Source organism: Sebastes umbrosus, chromosome 17 (genome assembly GCF_015220745.1).
Source record: "Sebastes umbrosus isolate fSebUmb1 chromosome 17, fSebUmb1.pri, whole genome shotgun sequence".
Taxonomy (NCBI): domain Eukaryota; kingdom Metazoa; phylum Chordata; class Actinopteri; order Perciformes; family Sebastidae; genus Sebastes; species Sebastes umbrosus.
In genome coordinates, this window is record NC_051285.1 from 8,805,017 (window position 1) to 8,820,844 (window position 15,828).

The following is a 15,828-nucleotide window of genomic DNA, read 5'->3' on the forward strand; positions in this document are numbered from 1 at the left end:
TTCCTGCACTGGTCAGATTTTGTGCTATTTTGCTTCAATAACACGTCTACTTTCAGATTAGTGGAAAGAAAACATAAATAAAACACATTTAGGTGTTTATTTTACTAAACTTTGTCTATTTGTGTCTGTAGATTTCTTTTAAATTCATCAGAAGTTATCATTAGATAATGCCTAATTTGCCTATTTAAACATACAATTTCAGAAAACTTGTATTACAAAAAAATAATCTACATCTATTAGGTAAGGTTTTTACACTGTTTTTCCACCTGAGGTGTCTCCCCTTGGGTTAAATTACACGGTGCAGCTTTGCTCGTACATGAAAATGACCAGGAGGCACAGTAATTCATTTGCTCACTGAGGATTCAGAGTTTTGCCACAAAACTCCACAGGGGGGCGTGCTCTTTCTACTTTCCACTATGTACCTGCTTCAGTACCTCAAACACTAATGGTTAGTTACTAACCAAACTAACCACAGGACATGAGAGCGACACTAAAGATTAGCAGTGCAGGACGTGTTAAGATCATAGTAAAGTAAGCATATCAATACCACACCACAAAGTACTCCAGTACAAGCCAAAGTCCTGCATTAAGAAATATTACTCAAATTAAGGAGAGACTCCAGTAGAATGCTAACTTTTGGTGAATTAAGGAGAAATCTACAGACGCAAATAGACAAAGTAGTAAAATAAACTCCTGAATGTGTATTTTGGATGTTTTCTTTCCACTAATCTGAAAGGAGACATGTTATGGAAGCAAAATCGCGCAAAATTTCCAATTTGACCAGTGAATGAAAATCGATGTTTTTGCCTGGAGTGTCTCCCCTTAAAGTACTGAAGTAGTAGCAACAAAATATACTTAAAGTATCAAAAGTAAAAATACTTATTATGCAGAATGGCTCATTTAAGCTGCTCCATATACTGTTGGGGTAGTTTAATCTATATCAGTGCATCATATTTTATCTACAAGTTGTAGTGGGGTAGCAGTATTAAGCAGCTTAAAATGGAAATAGTCATATACCTCAAAATTGTACTTTTATGCAGTACACAAGTAAATGTACTTAGTTACTTAGTTAGTTGAAGTCCACAATACAGATGTTTACTGTAAATGGCAGCTGCCACTGTAGTTAATTTGGTTTCTCTTCAATTAAACCGTGCAGTACTTGGGTAAATTAAATAAATGAATACAGCTTTGAAAAAGCTAAAGCTGGAGAGGTAAGTGACTGTGAAAGTTTAATAAACATGTAATGCAGTTTCTCCTCAGCTCTACAGGTTATTCCACTTCTCAGTTGAGATTTGATCCACTGACAACCAGATTTGTCTTCTACTGACAGAGCCCAGCCACCAGAGGGCAGGAGGAAACCTGCGTTACTATGAGCGGTTACTGACCAAGCAGCTCGAGGAGCTGAACCAGGACTACCAGCCTGCCTCTGAGGAGCCCATCCAGCTGGGAACCTACCGCAGACCTAAAGACCATCTCCCAGAGAGAGAGACCTATGAGGCTCTCTGCAGAGGAGAGGGGCTCCAAATGGTGAGAGATGAAGAGAAAAATAAAAAGTAGGCAGTCTGCGATGTAAAGACCTCTAGCAGAGAGGCAGTCAAAGTACTCTATCTTTACGTACAATCTGACGTGTTAACATTTTCTTAAAGTACCTGAACTTCTGCTGTAAGTGATGGTTTATTTTCAAAACTTTTGGTCTAAATTATTTTAAATCCAGCAGATAGATCATTGATATTCAGTTAGAGCTTCAACAATTAATCAAGGAATGTATTGAATATTGAAGAGCAGTGTACAAGAACCTGCAGTACAGTGACACCAACACATAAAACAGCAAGCTTACAATAACTTCAGACACAAAATACACCTTCACAAAGCTGGAATTGTTTGGTGATATTATTTTCTGTTTATCCTGTGTGATTCACCAGAACGAAGCGAGGCGCAGCCGTTTGTTCTGTCGCTGGCAGGATGGTAAGAGGAACTCTCGTCTCCTGCTGAAGCCCATGAAAGAGGAGGATGAGTGGGACAGCCCCCACATCGTACGCTACCTGGAAATCCTGTCCCACGAGGAGACTGAGAAGATTAAGAAGCTGGCTAAACCCAGGGTGAGACAAGAAGCAATAAATGAATAATAATACATTTAAAAATTCTGCACTGAACACAAAACATAAAACAAAATCAGAGACAGATCAATTTGATCAATACCAGTACTATGCTTTCCTTATGGACGGCATTGCTTTTACAGTGTTAGGACGCTTTCACAAGCCATAGTCCGTTTGGCTAGTCCGAATCAGAGTGAAATTTATACTTTTGGTTTGTTTTCTATTTAGCCTGGTTCAGTTTCACAGAGCACAAATAAAAACAGACCAAATTAAAAAGATAATTAGCTGAGGGGCGCATATGAAGGAGCAAATTGATCTTTTTCGTCTTGAGAGCTTCCACTTCTATGCAGGGAAACGCAGACTTGGATAATGTTTTCACTTTACACACGCGCAAATCCTGTCTCCTCCAGTTTATGACTTTATAAACATCACTATTTTTGTGGTCCGAGACCACCTCTCGCAAGCAGTCTCGGTCCGGTTGTTTTGGTCCGCACCAGAGTACGATTACTGCGTTCACAACCACCCAAACAAACCGCACCAAAGTTTGATTAAAGCGGACTAAATGTTGGCTTGTGAAAGTGCCCTTATTCTGATAAATACTGTAAGGGGTGATGATTAATCTATACTGTAGTGCTGCAACAAACAGCCTTCCTACAACAAGTGGACTTGACAGTTCAGTTACAAAACAGTACTTTCTTTTCTCTTTTCACCATACATTTTGTGACTGTAGGTTTTATGAGGTATGTTTTCACCTTGCAAATAGGCACGAAAAAGTGTTGATTTATTTTTAACCAGGCATGCTTGCCTTGAACAAAGACAAGCCAGGTGCATCTTGCTTAAAATTCTGCCTAACATTTCAAAACCAGACTCAAAGTAAGGATTTGTCTTGTCAGCTGGATTTGACAGCTGCTGTATGTATGTAAAATGTATGTTTTGTGGCACATTCATCTAACAAAATACACTCAAACTTCTGAATATCTACATGTACTGTGTTTACTCAGAAGTAATCACAGCATTCGTGCCTGCATCATTCTTAGAAACTCAAGTTCACACATGGTTTGTTTTATAGATTAAGTCATGTTTTTCTCCATCCACATGTAAATGTTTGGTTACGGGACTATTCCTGTCTCAGCTAGACTATAGTGATATTATTTACAGATGTGCTTGTCCCACTACTTTGGCCTTACTTGACCCACTTTATCATGCTGCTTTGAGATATATTTCAAAGTCATGCTGGAGTACTCATCACCGTGAGTCTGTAAAAAGGAGTCTATGTTTTTATGATGACAAACACTTATATTATTTCTGTGTTTTGTTTTTGCTTTTGAAGCTTGCCAGAGCTACTGTCCGTGACCCCAAAACAGGCGTCCTGACCACAGCCAACTACAGAGTATCGAAAAGGTAACTCATTCAGGAAAAAGGCTCTTTGGATGGATTTCAGTCATTAATACATGACAGGAGCTTATTATTATCAGGTTTTATTATTGATACCATTTGCAGTGCAGTGTGTTTTTTAATAATTTGAGGGATTCAGCCTTTGTTTTTTTACACAATTATTTCTTCACTCTTTACTGCCAGACACATTTTTTGAGCTACCCTTCCTACAAGGAAACCTTGTTCACTGTAAACTGCTGTGAAGCTTGTTTTCTTGGAGCAAAAAAACAAAGTACGAGGCTTATACAATACATAGATTGATACATCTGATAAAATCACAGTAGGGCATTAACAGGGTGGCAATGGGTGGCAACAGGTTTTTGACTAGTAATTGCACCACTAAGGTAGTAAAGCGTATTACTTAGTCTTAAATACTAGGACTGATTGCTGAGGAGCAGATGAGGAATTACAGAAACTAGAAGGTCCAATCCCCATTGTCTACCCTGAGCACTCAATGACTCGATTGTACATCCACTGTTAAAGTGTTTGTGTATGTGTGTGTTCACTGTACTGTGTGCTTATACATGTGTTTTTGTTTTTTCAGTGCATGGTTGGAAGAAGAGCATGACCCTGTCGTTGCCAGAGTCAACCAGAGAATAGAAGACATCACAGGCCTTACAGTAGACACTGCAGAGTTACTACAGGTAATGTAACACATACTACAGAATTACATTTTTTATTATTACATCATCATGTCACGTATTACACGGAAATCTGATATCCATTCTTCTATTTTTACTAAAGGTAATAATCTTCACACTCATAATAATGAAAGTGATATATACAGGGTGTATCTAAGAACAGCGTGTGTCAAAAACAGAAGCACAAAATGTGTAAATAAGTAGTGGACAAAAAGACAGGAAATAGGTAAAAATGACAACCGCACAAGCACAGAATAAGACAAAGGAGTACATGTTATCCTGTCAAGCATTTTGAAGGGATTAAAACGATTAAAACACCTGATCTAGCATTTCACATTCCAGTTATACTCCTGCTGTGCTACTGTACTTTTTGAGGATTGTCAAGTGAAAACCACATTCAGACCTCTAAGGGCGCTTTGACAAGCCAACATTTAGTCCATTTTAATTAAACTCTGGTGCGGTTTGTTTGGGCAGCGGTCTCGGACTGTTTCTAAGCGAACAAAAACGCAGGCTGCCTCTTCTGGCATTTGTTGAGATGGACACAACTAAACGACAGGTTAACATGAGTGGGAGAAGACCGACCTGGGCCGAAGAGCACATGCAGAATATTCTAAATAAAGTCCACAAAAATAGTGACGTTTATAAAGTCATTCGATATAAACTGGAGGAGAATGGATTAGTGCGCACAATAGATTAGTGCCCCGTCAAAGTGAAAACACTTTGATAGCAATATTTCAAAGTCCCGTCCTTCCCTGCATAGAAGTGGCAGCTCTCTCGACGAAAAAGATAAATTTGCTCCTTCGTAAACCCCTTTAATTTTTTATTTGGTCTGCTTTAATTTGTGCATTGTGAAACCAAACCCGACTAAATGGAAAACAAACCAAAAATATAAATTTCACTCTGATTCGGACTAGCCAAACAGACTATGACTGGTGAAAGCGCCCTAAGTTAGAGTTTCAGTAAGAACATGAGAAAAACTTAAAGTATGTATTTTCTCTCTCTTCCTCTGAGATTCCCCCCCCACCCCAAATATAATGAAGGTGAACAGAATTTTGTTTGTGCATGGAAAAATGACAGAAAACTTCGACAGCAGTGAGTCCTTCCAGAAACAATGTCACAGTCGCTGATGATATTACTCCACAGAACTACTTTCTACCAAAGAAGTAGTCCCTATTTGAATCCATAGCTGAGTTGTGAAATGTAGCAAGGTATACGGTAATTATTCTCGATTGAACACCTAATGTATATTACGACTATGGCAATGAACTAAATAATATAAAAAATATTCACAGTATCAAAGATACATGTACATGCATTATAGTTTGCCAATGAATTTTTGAATTTAATTATCACCTTTGTCAATGGCTGACCAGGTCGCTAACTACGGAGTTGGAGGACAGTACGAGCCACATTACGACTTCTCAAGGGTGAGTTAATTTGTGGGCGAATGTGAGTGTGGGTGCAGAAATTTTAAGAAGACACACACTGTCAGTAGTTTTATCAATGTAAATTAATGTGTTAGCTTTTGTTTATGTGCGAGTGCAGTGTCTAGTAATCTTTATTATGAGTACATTATGATTATACACTGTAACTCAAAATATGTATTTTTTACTGTCTTTAAAAAAAAAGAAAAAAGAAAATGCATCAAACTTTTATTGTAAAGAATATTTCTTTCTTCTCCTCCTCAATCTCTCCCTTCAAACACATTATAATGAACCCAAAATAATCCTTCTATACTGTCCTTTCTCTTCTCCTCACTTAAAACAACCAAACACATGCTTCCTGTACTCATTTGCAAGGATAAACACCCGGCAAATGTTTTCCTTGTAAAGGAAAAACGCCTGCACACTACTCTATGCCACGTTTCGATCCTGCTTGGATCTTCGTCAAGTGTTTGACCTGGTCGGAAGACTAGTAAAGCGCTGTATAAATGCTAAATGCGAGTCCATTTACCATTTATATGTATGGGGAGAGTTGGAAAGACTTGGATGTGAGTTTCATTTTATCTTGCTGAGGCTCTGAATCAGGTCTTCTCTCTCAGCTTCATATCTTTGACACAGAATCATTACATGTTCTGAAGTTATTTCTTGTCCACAAAATCTTTGTGTTGTGTTTTCTTTTTTTCAATGCTGTACAGTTCAATCCTGTTTGACCTAATCTGGATATTACTGTGTCCTCTTTCCTGCTTCTTCCTGTGTCCTCTCATCTCGACTTGTCTTTGAATTCTGTAAAACCATTGCCTTGTTCTTTCTTCCTCCCACTTTTTCTGCCACCTTTCGTTTAATCTGTGCTTGATTACATTTCTGTGTTACTAAAGTTAACTGGTATATAAGTGTGATTCTGTTTTTTGTGTCTTCTTTTGCAAATGTACCATCATTTGAATTCTGTATGATGTAGGGATGCACCGATATCAGGCCGATACTGACTCAAATTGCTGGATCAGGTATCGGTGACAATGGGGCCGACCTATTCAGTTCAATTCTTATATACCATATATATTATACAGTATACTGGAATTTAATCCCTATTTAAGTTTTGACCAATTTGTTAATGCACTAAAAAGGTTCACACTTAAATTGTAATTCCTGTTAATTTTTAAGATTTTTTACCAAGTTGCTGGTGTACGATTAATTATTTTAATAATAAATAACAATTCAATACATTTAGATCTATTATTTGTTACATTTTTGTTTTTAAGAGAGTAATATTTAAATCAAGCCTGATGTTGCCTTACACGTAAAAGAATGATCCCAGTCACTTCCACACAGTGAGGCAAACAGCTTATTGATTAAACACTGGTACTGGATGGGTACTCGGTATCGGCCGATACCCAAAGCCCAGGTATCGGTATCGGGACTGAAAGGGTCGTATCAGTGCATCCCTACCATAATATCTGTTTTAATTCTATCAAAATAGGTGGTTTGCTTGTTGAATGGCTTTACATCGTGCCTGCATTTCTCTGCTATAAACTGATAAAACCATCCATCTTTTAAATGTTCCTGACCTTTATACTTCGGAGATCTGAGCTGTGTTCCCTCTGTGTGTTAAATCTGGAAACCATCTATGATCCTCCTCTGATCTATAGCTGTGTGTATTGTACTATGTGTGCGTATGTTCAGCTGGCTTAAAGGGACTATTTGTAACTTTCAGAAATGCTTCTTAACAGCGACACCTGTGGCCGTGAAACCAACGAAAGTCAGCGTCGAGCTCGCGCTTGCTCGCTCTAAATATACCTGAACGAGCATCGCTCAAAACAGTGAGGCGACACAAGTCAGCTAAAACCACAATATCACTCCATATTTCAGCTGCTTGGCAGTAATGTTAGCTGACCAGACGAAGGACTCTCCATGAACATGATTTAGATCTGATCTTAGTGTTGGCTTTTCCAGTCTCAGCACAGGCTGATGCAGCGGGGCTCTGCAGCGTGTCTCCCTGCTCTCTCCGCCCGCAGCCGGAGAGAGCAGGGAGACACCGGCACCTGGTAGGTAACGAGACGATAACGTTACTCGCTGAGGAGCTCCGTCACTTCACAAGACACGGGAAACCTCTGTTGGTCTGGAGGAGCTGCAGCATCTATTTCTGCACAAACGTCCACTGTACATTCACTAGATATTCTCAGAGCTACTAACTCTTCTGCAGTGTGGAGTGAGCGCGCGTTCACGTCTAGAGGTGAAGGCAGGCAGGCAGAGGAGGAGAGGCAACGGCCACACGGGAACGCGCATATGCGAGCGCGCATGTGTGGCGACCCTCTACATTTATACGCTTAAAAAGTTACAAACAGTCCCTTTAAGTTTTACTACAGAATGACTCATTTTCTGAATGAAATCTTCTTGCTTTACCTACCCGAGGTTAAGAATGTACACACTAATGATTAATGGTCCTCTGTGGATACCCCTTCAAGAAATAACTGACTTTATGATAAATACTTACCTTCTAATACAATGATTAAGTGCTCCATGTTATTTTTAGATTTTTATGTGCATTATGTTCCTTTAAGCTTATAATTTGAAGTTATTATTTTGAACTTAGGTGAATGTAATGTAACATGTAATTCAGTGTAATGTTTCTGGCAGATTTGATTTGATGTGAGTGCAGTTAGTGCCTGTAACAAGACATTATTTAATAACAGCTTCAACACAATTTGATCAATTTCCCCGCATTTTGTTATAAATTATAACATATTGCGTTGGTTACAAAATGTGAGAGTTGCACTTTTTTTCATGAAAATGTCATAATACTAATGGATGTTTTCATTCATAAAAATTGTTAACATAACATTGTTTATTTTTTGCATTCTAGCGTGAAACATACTGACTCAAAATTAATTTTAAAAGATATAATTAGTATTATAATTAATTCAATGAAAATGGGAATAATTATATAAAATGATCATTCCCTGTAATATCACAAATCATATCACAATTGCAATATCAGTCAAATTAATCACAATTAGATATGTTTTCAAAATCGTTCAGCCCCAAAGCCAAAGGGGGGCACCACAGGTCATAGAGGTCTAATTTAATATTTGGGAAGTTTAATTTAGCTTAATTGTTAAAAATATACCCTGTGTACAGATGAAGACATCAATTTGGTTGGTTATTACATAATGCAGTTATTATTACATTTTCATTTTAAAATAAAGTGCAACTCCCGCATTTTGTAATAACCACTGCAATATGTTATTTATTACAAAATGCGGGTAAATTTATTACATATTGCATTCCAGCTGTTTATTACAAAATGCAGCAGATTATTACAAAATGTGCGTGTTATGACGTAATGAAGTGAAAATGTATCACATTTTGTTAAATTATTATGTGCAGTGTTATTACATAATGTGTTGTTGCAGTGCCCTTAGTGGCGGGGCTCCTACTCTGGGTCTTTTTGGTGATGGGTTAAACGTTCTAACCATCTGTTGCAGCGTCCTTCTGACAGCAACTTCAAGGGCGACGGAAATAGACTTGCTACCTTCCTAAACTACGTAAGTACACGCGCGTGCAAGCAAGCAGTGTTTCATCTTGTATTTTCACACTTGAATTTTATCTTTGTAGAAAGATGAGCCAGATGCTTTCAAAAGATTAGGCACTGGAAATCGTGTGGCAACTTTTTTGAACTACGTAAGTACGTACATCCAGTCGCCGTTGATTGAAGGCCAGTCGTGTGGCAGTGCCCTGAAATCTACGCCCCGTCCTTCTTTTGTTTTAGCATCATGAGCACGTGCATTAGCTCCGGTTCAATCTTGGACTTGGATTGATTGACTTTCATTTGGCCTGTAGTTTGGCATTATATTACAGTCATGTAGCTGAAAATCTAGAGTTGCTTGATGTAATGGGGCAAGAGGCTGTAATATTTCTACAGATTTTTGGGGAGATACTACTATAATAATGGTGCTGGATAAATATGCCATCACCCGGATGACTGAGAAACTTTGTAGACAAATATCTAAGAAGTTTTTCTGTCAATCAGTTCCAGTACATATTGTGGAGAGTTTTGTTGGCCATCCCCCATTAACACGCTGATGTAGAAGCCACCCTTGCTAACACTGGATTGTACAAAATATAATTATACCTTTATACCTCTTTATACCAAAAGAGAAAAAAAAGTTGTTTTTGAATAAGATATGCACTTGAATTGTTTTTTTTTTGTTGAGTAATTAACCTTGATATATGATGTGGAAGTGCTTCGGGACATTATTGATCTACAGTATATCATAAATGTAACTTCTCTGAATAAACAAGTCGATCATAAGATATGGACAGGTTAAAACAGTATAACAGGATAGAGTTTAAGGAAGCCATTGATTCTTGCAGGGAAATTATAGCCAGGTACTGTAGCAGCAGATACTACAGACATAAGATAAAACAGTTAAAGAGATAGTTTGGGTGTTTTGAAGTGCGGTTTTATGAGGTACTTATCCATAGTCAGTGTATTACCTGTGATGGCGATCGGCGCGCCCCCAGTTTGAAGAAAACAGACAAGAGTGCCAGCACGGGAGCAAAGCAATGTACTGCTGTGGACGGGGCCGGCAGCAAAACGTGTTTTAGCCACCTAAAAGAAAGGCCCACCTAAACATGCTCTCACCAAAGCAACCAGACTTCATTGAAAAAAGACCAGCAACTTTACCTTGCAGAACACAGGGGGTTGCTTGTCTTCCGCGGCCTTGATCGGTTAGTTTGTTTGTGTTATTGTGTGACTTTGGTTAATTCGGATTCACCAAAGTCACACAATAGCACAAACAAACTAACCAATCGAGGCAGCGGTAGACCAGCAAACCCCCTGTGTTCTGCAAGGTAAAATAACTGTTTTTTCAATGGAGCCTGGTAGCTTTGAAGAGAGCATAGATGGATACAACGGCTTCAGTTCCTCATCGGAAAGGGCTTTCTGACAGCAAGATAAAGCGGTGAAAATAATCTGAATATAGCGTACACTTAAACTGATATTTATTTTTTTTCGGTGGGCCTTTCTTTTAGGTGGCTAAAATAAGTTTTACTGCCGGCCCCGTCCACAGCACTACATTACTTTGCTCCTGTGCGGTAACTCCTATCGGATTCTCCAAACTGGAGGCGTGCCGACTGTCATCTACTGTATATAATACACTGACTATGGATAAGTGCCTCATGGAACCCCACTTCAAAACACCCGAACTATCCCTTTAAATTCTTGTGTCAAGACATTGCAGAAAGAATTAGAAACCAGTTTCATTGTTATAACAGTTCAAGAATAATCCAGAGAATGTTTGACTCGTGGAGAAATACATGTGTTATGGGACACTATTGATCATCATAGCTTTATGTAACATGACATGAAGCGATGTGATGAAATGGTGTGTGGAACAACTGGTGGTTCGGTTTTTCCTTTGCTCTGAAACAAGTATTTCTTTAGTCTTTCTAGTCTTCCCTCACTGTAGTGCATATAGCAACTTTCTGACACTCCATTGTTGTGTAAAGATGTGTGACTTGTCATTTTGTGCATTGTATCTCTTGCAAGACCTTCACAGGACCTTGTTTTCATTATATACCACTCATCAAGCAATATTTTTTTTTTGTTATGAAATGACATAAGATAAAAACTTTACATTTAATTGGTCTTGTATTAGCATCCACTTGTATTTCTTGATGTATACACATACTCAAAAATGATATTATTTGCATTATTATCACATTTGTTTCACTTAAAAGTAAAATATATAGTATATTAATAGCAACAAGTGCTTTTGTATGTTGACATGTTATACCACAAACGCATATTTTTTTTTAAAAGATGCGTCCTTTGAGGATTATTGAATAGCAGTGTGTTCGTTTTTTGTTTTTTTTAAGAAAAATACAGAGAAAGTTTCCAACCGGTTTGTTGTTTTTTCTCAGATGAGTGATGTCGAGGCAGGAGGGGCCACCGTCTTCCCTGACTTTGGAGCAGCAATCTGGCCGAGAAAGGTGATGACAACAGAGAGTGTGTTTACTGTGAAGAAGTGCCAGTTCATGGCGTGTTAAGTGGGTTTAATTAATGTTCTAATGTTACCAGTGAGAAACAGATGTTGAGGTGTTGCTGTTAGTTTCATGAATATGTGTCGAGACTTGAGAGTATGACTGACAGAATGATTAAATGATCTCATTGTGAGGTTAGGGTTAAAGCATCTCCTGCTTTTTGTGCCAGTGTGACATTATAAAACCTCTGTAGTTGTCAAGTAACCAAAAGTTTGCTTCATAAACATTTTAGTCATGTTTCTTCAACGAATCCCCACTCAGTGTGAAGCCACTTGTGCTCCAGTTCCTCTTTAATCCAGCATCTGTCTTTTCACGTTCCAACTCTCTTATGCACACTTGGTGATAACATCACGTTTTAATTTGTTCCGTTTCTCCACAGGGGACGGCAGTGTTTTGGTACAATCTGTTCAAGAGCGGGGAGGGAGACTACAGGACCAGGCATGCAGCCTGTCCTGTCTTAGTAGGAAGTAAATGGGGTGAGTAGAGTTCAGATTCATCACAATTAAGCGTTGACACATTGAATGGGATTATAATCATTATATAGTTATTTGGTAAGAAGATGGCTGAAATCAAAGTGTTATCCATTACATCAGACAAAACAAAAACCTTAGTAACAAATTGTGACAATTCCTTTGAATCGTTAATTTAGATTTAATTTTGTTAAATTATATGATGATATCATAGACTGTATATAAAGATGGAGGACATGACAGGTCCCCAAAAGTGAAGCCACAACATCTGGATCAACACCTGATGGCTGGCTGCACTATAGGTCATAAAGCCCACTCCCTCCATGTTAGAGGATGGGACATGGGCCAAACTAAAAAGGCATTCAAAAGAAACGTCATGTGGAGCTCCTTCAACTCGAAGTTTGTTCTGGTTAGGAGGGACATTTATAACTGACTGGGGAGGCAAACTTTGGGTGAAGTTGCTATAATTCTTATTATTGCCAGCCAAGGCAAGACCTTGTTTGCTCTTGAAGAAAGAAATTCTTAGAAATGAGAAAGAAATTCTTAGGTTATGATCTGGCCATGGCGTCACATATCTGGCATCTGTGGTGTCCTTGTTCGTCCTTGAGACGATGTTTGAACAAACATATGTTTTGACTTTTCTTAGAATGCATTCATTCAATGTTTGTATCAAAAGTGGGATCACAAGGAAACTAATTTTATTCATTTGTATGTTGACTTGCACATGCACACAAACACTTTCCTTTAAGTTACATTCACAAAAATACAAATTTCACATTATGATGTGGAGAATAGCATTCATGAGGCTGTTTGAAGACCGAGACCACCTCTCGCAAGCTTCTGCTCAAGTCCGATGTTTGCTTGACATCTGGGCCAAAGAGAACATACAGAATGTGCTAAATAAAGTCCACAAAAATAGTGACGCTTATAAAGTCATAAACTTGAGGAGAAGGGATTCGTGCGCATAGTAGATCAGTGCCGCGTCAAAGTGAAAACACTTTGACAGCAATATTTCAAAGTCCCCTGATTCCCTGTAAAGAAGTGGCAGCTGTCAAGATGAAAAAGATTAATTCGCTCCTTCGTACACACCCCTCAGCGAATACATTTTTTTATTTGGTCCACTTTTGATTTGTGCACTGTGAAACCGAACCAGACTAAATAGAAAACAAAGCACCCTAAACTGTATGCTTTTACCACTTGCTGACATGCCAAATTGAGGTAGTGAAGGCGTATAGTGTTTTGTTGGTATTCTATTACAAAGACTCTTTTTTGGTCCTCACATGTTTCTTTCTGTTCTGTCAGTGTCAAACAAGTGGATTCACGAGCGAGGACAAGAGTTCAGGCGACCCTGTGGTCTGACAGAAGTGGCCTGAAGTTTGACCCACACCTATAAGGAACATGCAAAAACACACACTCAGCAGTGCCTTGATTCTGGCAATGATGCAACTCAGAGACACGTTACTCAACACTTCTCTCCCTCAGCTTGTCTACATGATAAAGAAACGTTTTGTGAGGAAATTATGACACTTTCATTGTGGGATCTGGCTGGATAATGTCTTTGCTTTTTGTTACCAGAACATGCAGGACTTCTCCGTCATGCATCCCCACACCACACCCATTTAATCAAATAAGTGAATTAAGATAATTTAATACAAATGTTTTTGTAAATCAAATTAACTAATGTACAAAAAAAGCTATATCTTGGTTTGCCAATGTAAACCCATTTTACAGTCACTAAAATCAAAATGAAGTTACTTATAAAAGCATTAGCGTTAGTGGTGATACAGATAAGCCCTTATTTAATGTTGCTAATATCTTAGCTGTTAAAAACACCATAAGATACAGGAGGTGTGACAAAAACCTGACTGTCAGAGCAGGTCATTCAGATTAATTTTAATGTTGTATGCACATTTCTTTAAAAGAGAATATATACATTTAACATTTCTGAATAAGAAGCAGCAACTGAGTGAAGAAAAAGTTGTTTTGATAAATAATGCTTGTGGACTTTGTGCCACATTCAGATATCACAAATTACACCACAGCTGACGATTACCTAAAGCTACAACGTGAACACATTTTCAAGTTGTTCAGCAAGTTTTGGGGAAGGACAAACTATCAGAAATGTCAGTTTGCAAAAATCAATTGGATGAAAATTAAAGCTGTGGGCTGGTATTGGCTCTGTTTAGAGGTTAATTTGTTAAACAGTCTAAGAAAAACAACTTTACTCTGTTGGTTACCATCAGTCTTCATTGCTAACACCTCTGCTTGATTAAACTATATCAATACTCCTTATCATTTGCACCCAAAGGGTTTTATTTTCCTTCAAACCTGACAGAGAAATACATTTCCTCCAAATCATGTCCATGATGTCTTTTATTTATATAGTGTTTAAATTATTACACTGTTACATTTTGTGCTTTTCCTGCAAGATGGCTAATAAGCAAGTCAACAATAAACAGTGTCTTTTATTAAACTGTTTTGTGTCTTCACTATGTTACACGGTTTCACAGAGGAAATAGAGTGAAGTAAGTTATTCTAAACTTTGTCTGACACGACTAACCGCACAGGAGGTGTACTAACAAAGAGATGCATTAAAGCAAACCTTGCGACCTGTCCGATTCCCCCCAAACTTGAACCATAATTAGTGACACCCCTAATCTGCACTATTAAATATATTGCATCTTATTATCATGTGTACAGGTATATCATAATAGTATGGGAAAAAGCATAGCGGGTGACAGATCGGTCAATCAGAAATGCCATTCAAAAAGGCCCAGGAGGCATCCACACCCTATTTAGGAATAATTAAATACTAGTGCGATTGCCCTGTGGCATTTAAAAACCGTCACAGTTTATTAAATCACTTTCTTACACAGCAGCTGATAATTTATCACCTGAGAACAGGCGAAATCGTTCAGAAGAGCAGTTTATTTTTGCTTGCTTGTCAAATTTTCTAAATTTGTTCCGGATAACTGAGATGAGTCTGTACACGCCTAGTGAACTTTACCACGCATTATGGATTTTTTAATCAAATATCGAACCATTCTGTCTATAATTTTATTTACTTTTTAACTTCGGTCTCGAGATATTTTGTCTATAATTTTATTTGTCCTATTTTAAGGTTTTTAATCGCATTGTGTAAATTATTTTAATGTTTAATTATGATTGTCTTACCCTCTGTGTATTTTAAAGTGTGCTATATAAGTTAAATTTATTATTTTATAGCCAGCGAAAATTATTCATACTGAGAGAGTTACTAGTTTATCTAAATGGCAATAAGCACTTTAATGTATCTACTGAAGATGTTTGAATTAAGGCCTTTTTTTTTAGTCATTTTCTGGGGATCACAGCCAGTGTTGCCAGATAGGGCAGGTAAAAATGGTTGTAGACAGCTTGTAATAACTTAGGATACTCTTTGTACCATTTGGGTCACGGCCGGTGTGTAAACTGGATAACAGGAAGAGGACCTAAATGCATGCAAAGCAGGCAGACAGGGTCAGTTCAGTGATTTAATGAAGATGTATTTTGCTGGCAGGTGCAGGAATGAAGAGGCAGGCAAAGGTCAAAACCAGGAAGGCAGTCCATACAGGCAAAGAAGTGCGACAAGGAGCAGCCGAGGGAAGCTAGAGATCAGGCATCAAACAGGCAGGTAACACGTTATAAATAATAAAAAAGCACGGGCAAGAAGCACATGGCGACTTTGATG

At 38.1% G+C, this 15,828-nt stretch overlaps 1 protein-coding gene across 10 annotated transcripts in view; it reads left to right on the forward strand.

Annotated features, from left to right (window-relative positions):
* The window catches only part of p4ha2 (procollagen-proline, 2-oxoglutarate 4-dioxygenase (proline 4-hydroxylase), alpha polypeptide 2), a 51,463-nt gene extending 36,868 nt beyond the window's left edge, over positions 1-14,595 (forward strand). For 4 of the 10 annotated variants that reach the window (XM_037748239.1, XM_037748238.1, XM_037748236.1 and 1 more), the window contains 10 exons: positions 1,331-1,527; positions 1,923-2,099; positions 3,427-3,497; positions 4,075-4,174; positions 5,545-5,598; positions 9,093-9,152; positions 9,223-9,288; positions 11,533-11,601; positions 12,032-12,128; positions 13,425-14,595. In XM_037748239.1, the coding sequence (XP_037604167.1) occupies positions 1,331-1,527; positions 1,923-2,099; positions 3,427-3,497; positions 4,075-4,174; positions 5,545-5,598; positions 9,093-9,152; positions 9,223-9,288; positions 11,533-11,601; positions 12,032-12,128; positions 13,425-13,495 (962 nt within the window). In that variant the 3' untranslated portion in view covers positions 13,496-14,595. Of the gene's footprint in view, positions 1-1,330; positions 1,528-1,922; positions 2,100-3,426; positions 3,498-4,074; positions 4,175-5,544; positions 5,599-5,970; positions 6,510-9,092; positions 9,153-9,222; positions 9,293-11,532; positions 11,602-12,031; positions 12,129-13,424 lie in introns of those variants that run through there. The other 6 variants (XR_005203801.1, XM_037748241.1, XM_037748240.1 and 3 more) reach the window with 6 other exon arrangements.
* Positions 14,596-15,828: the final 1,233 nt, after the last annotated feature.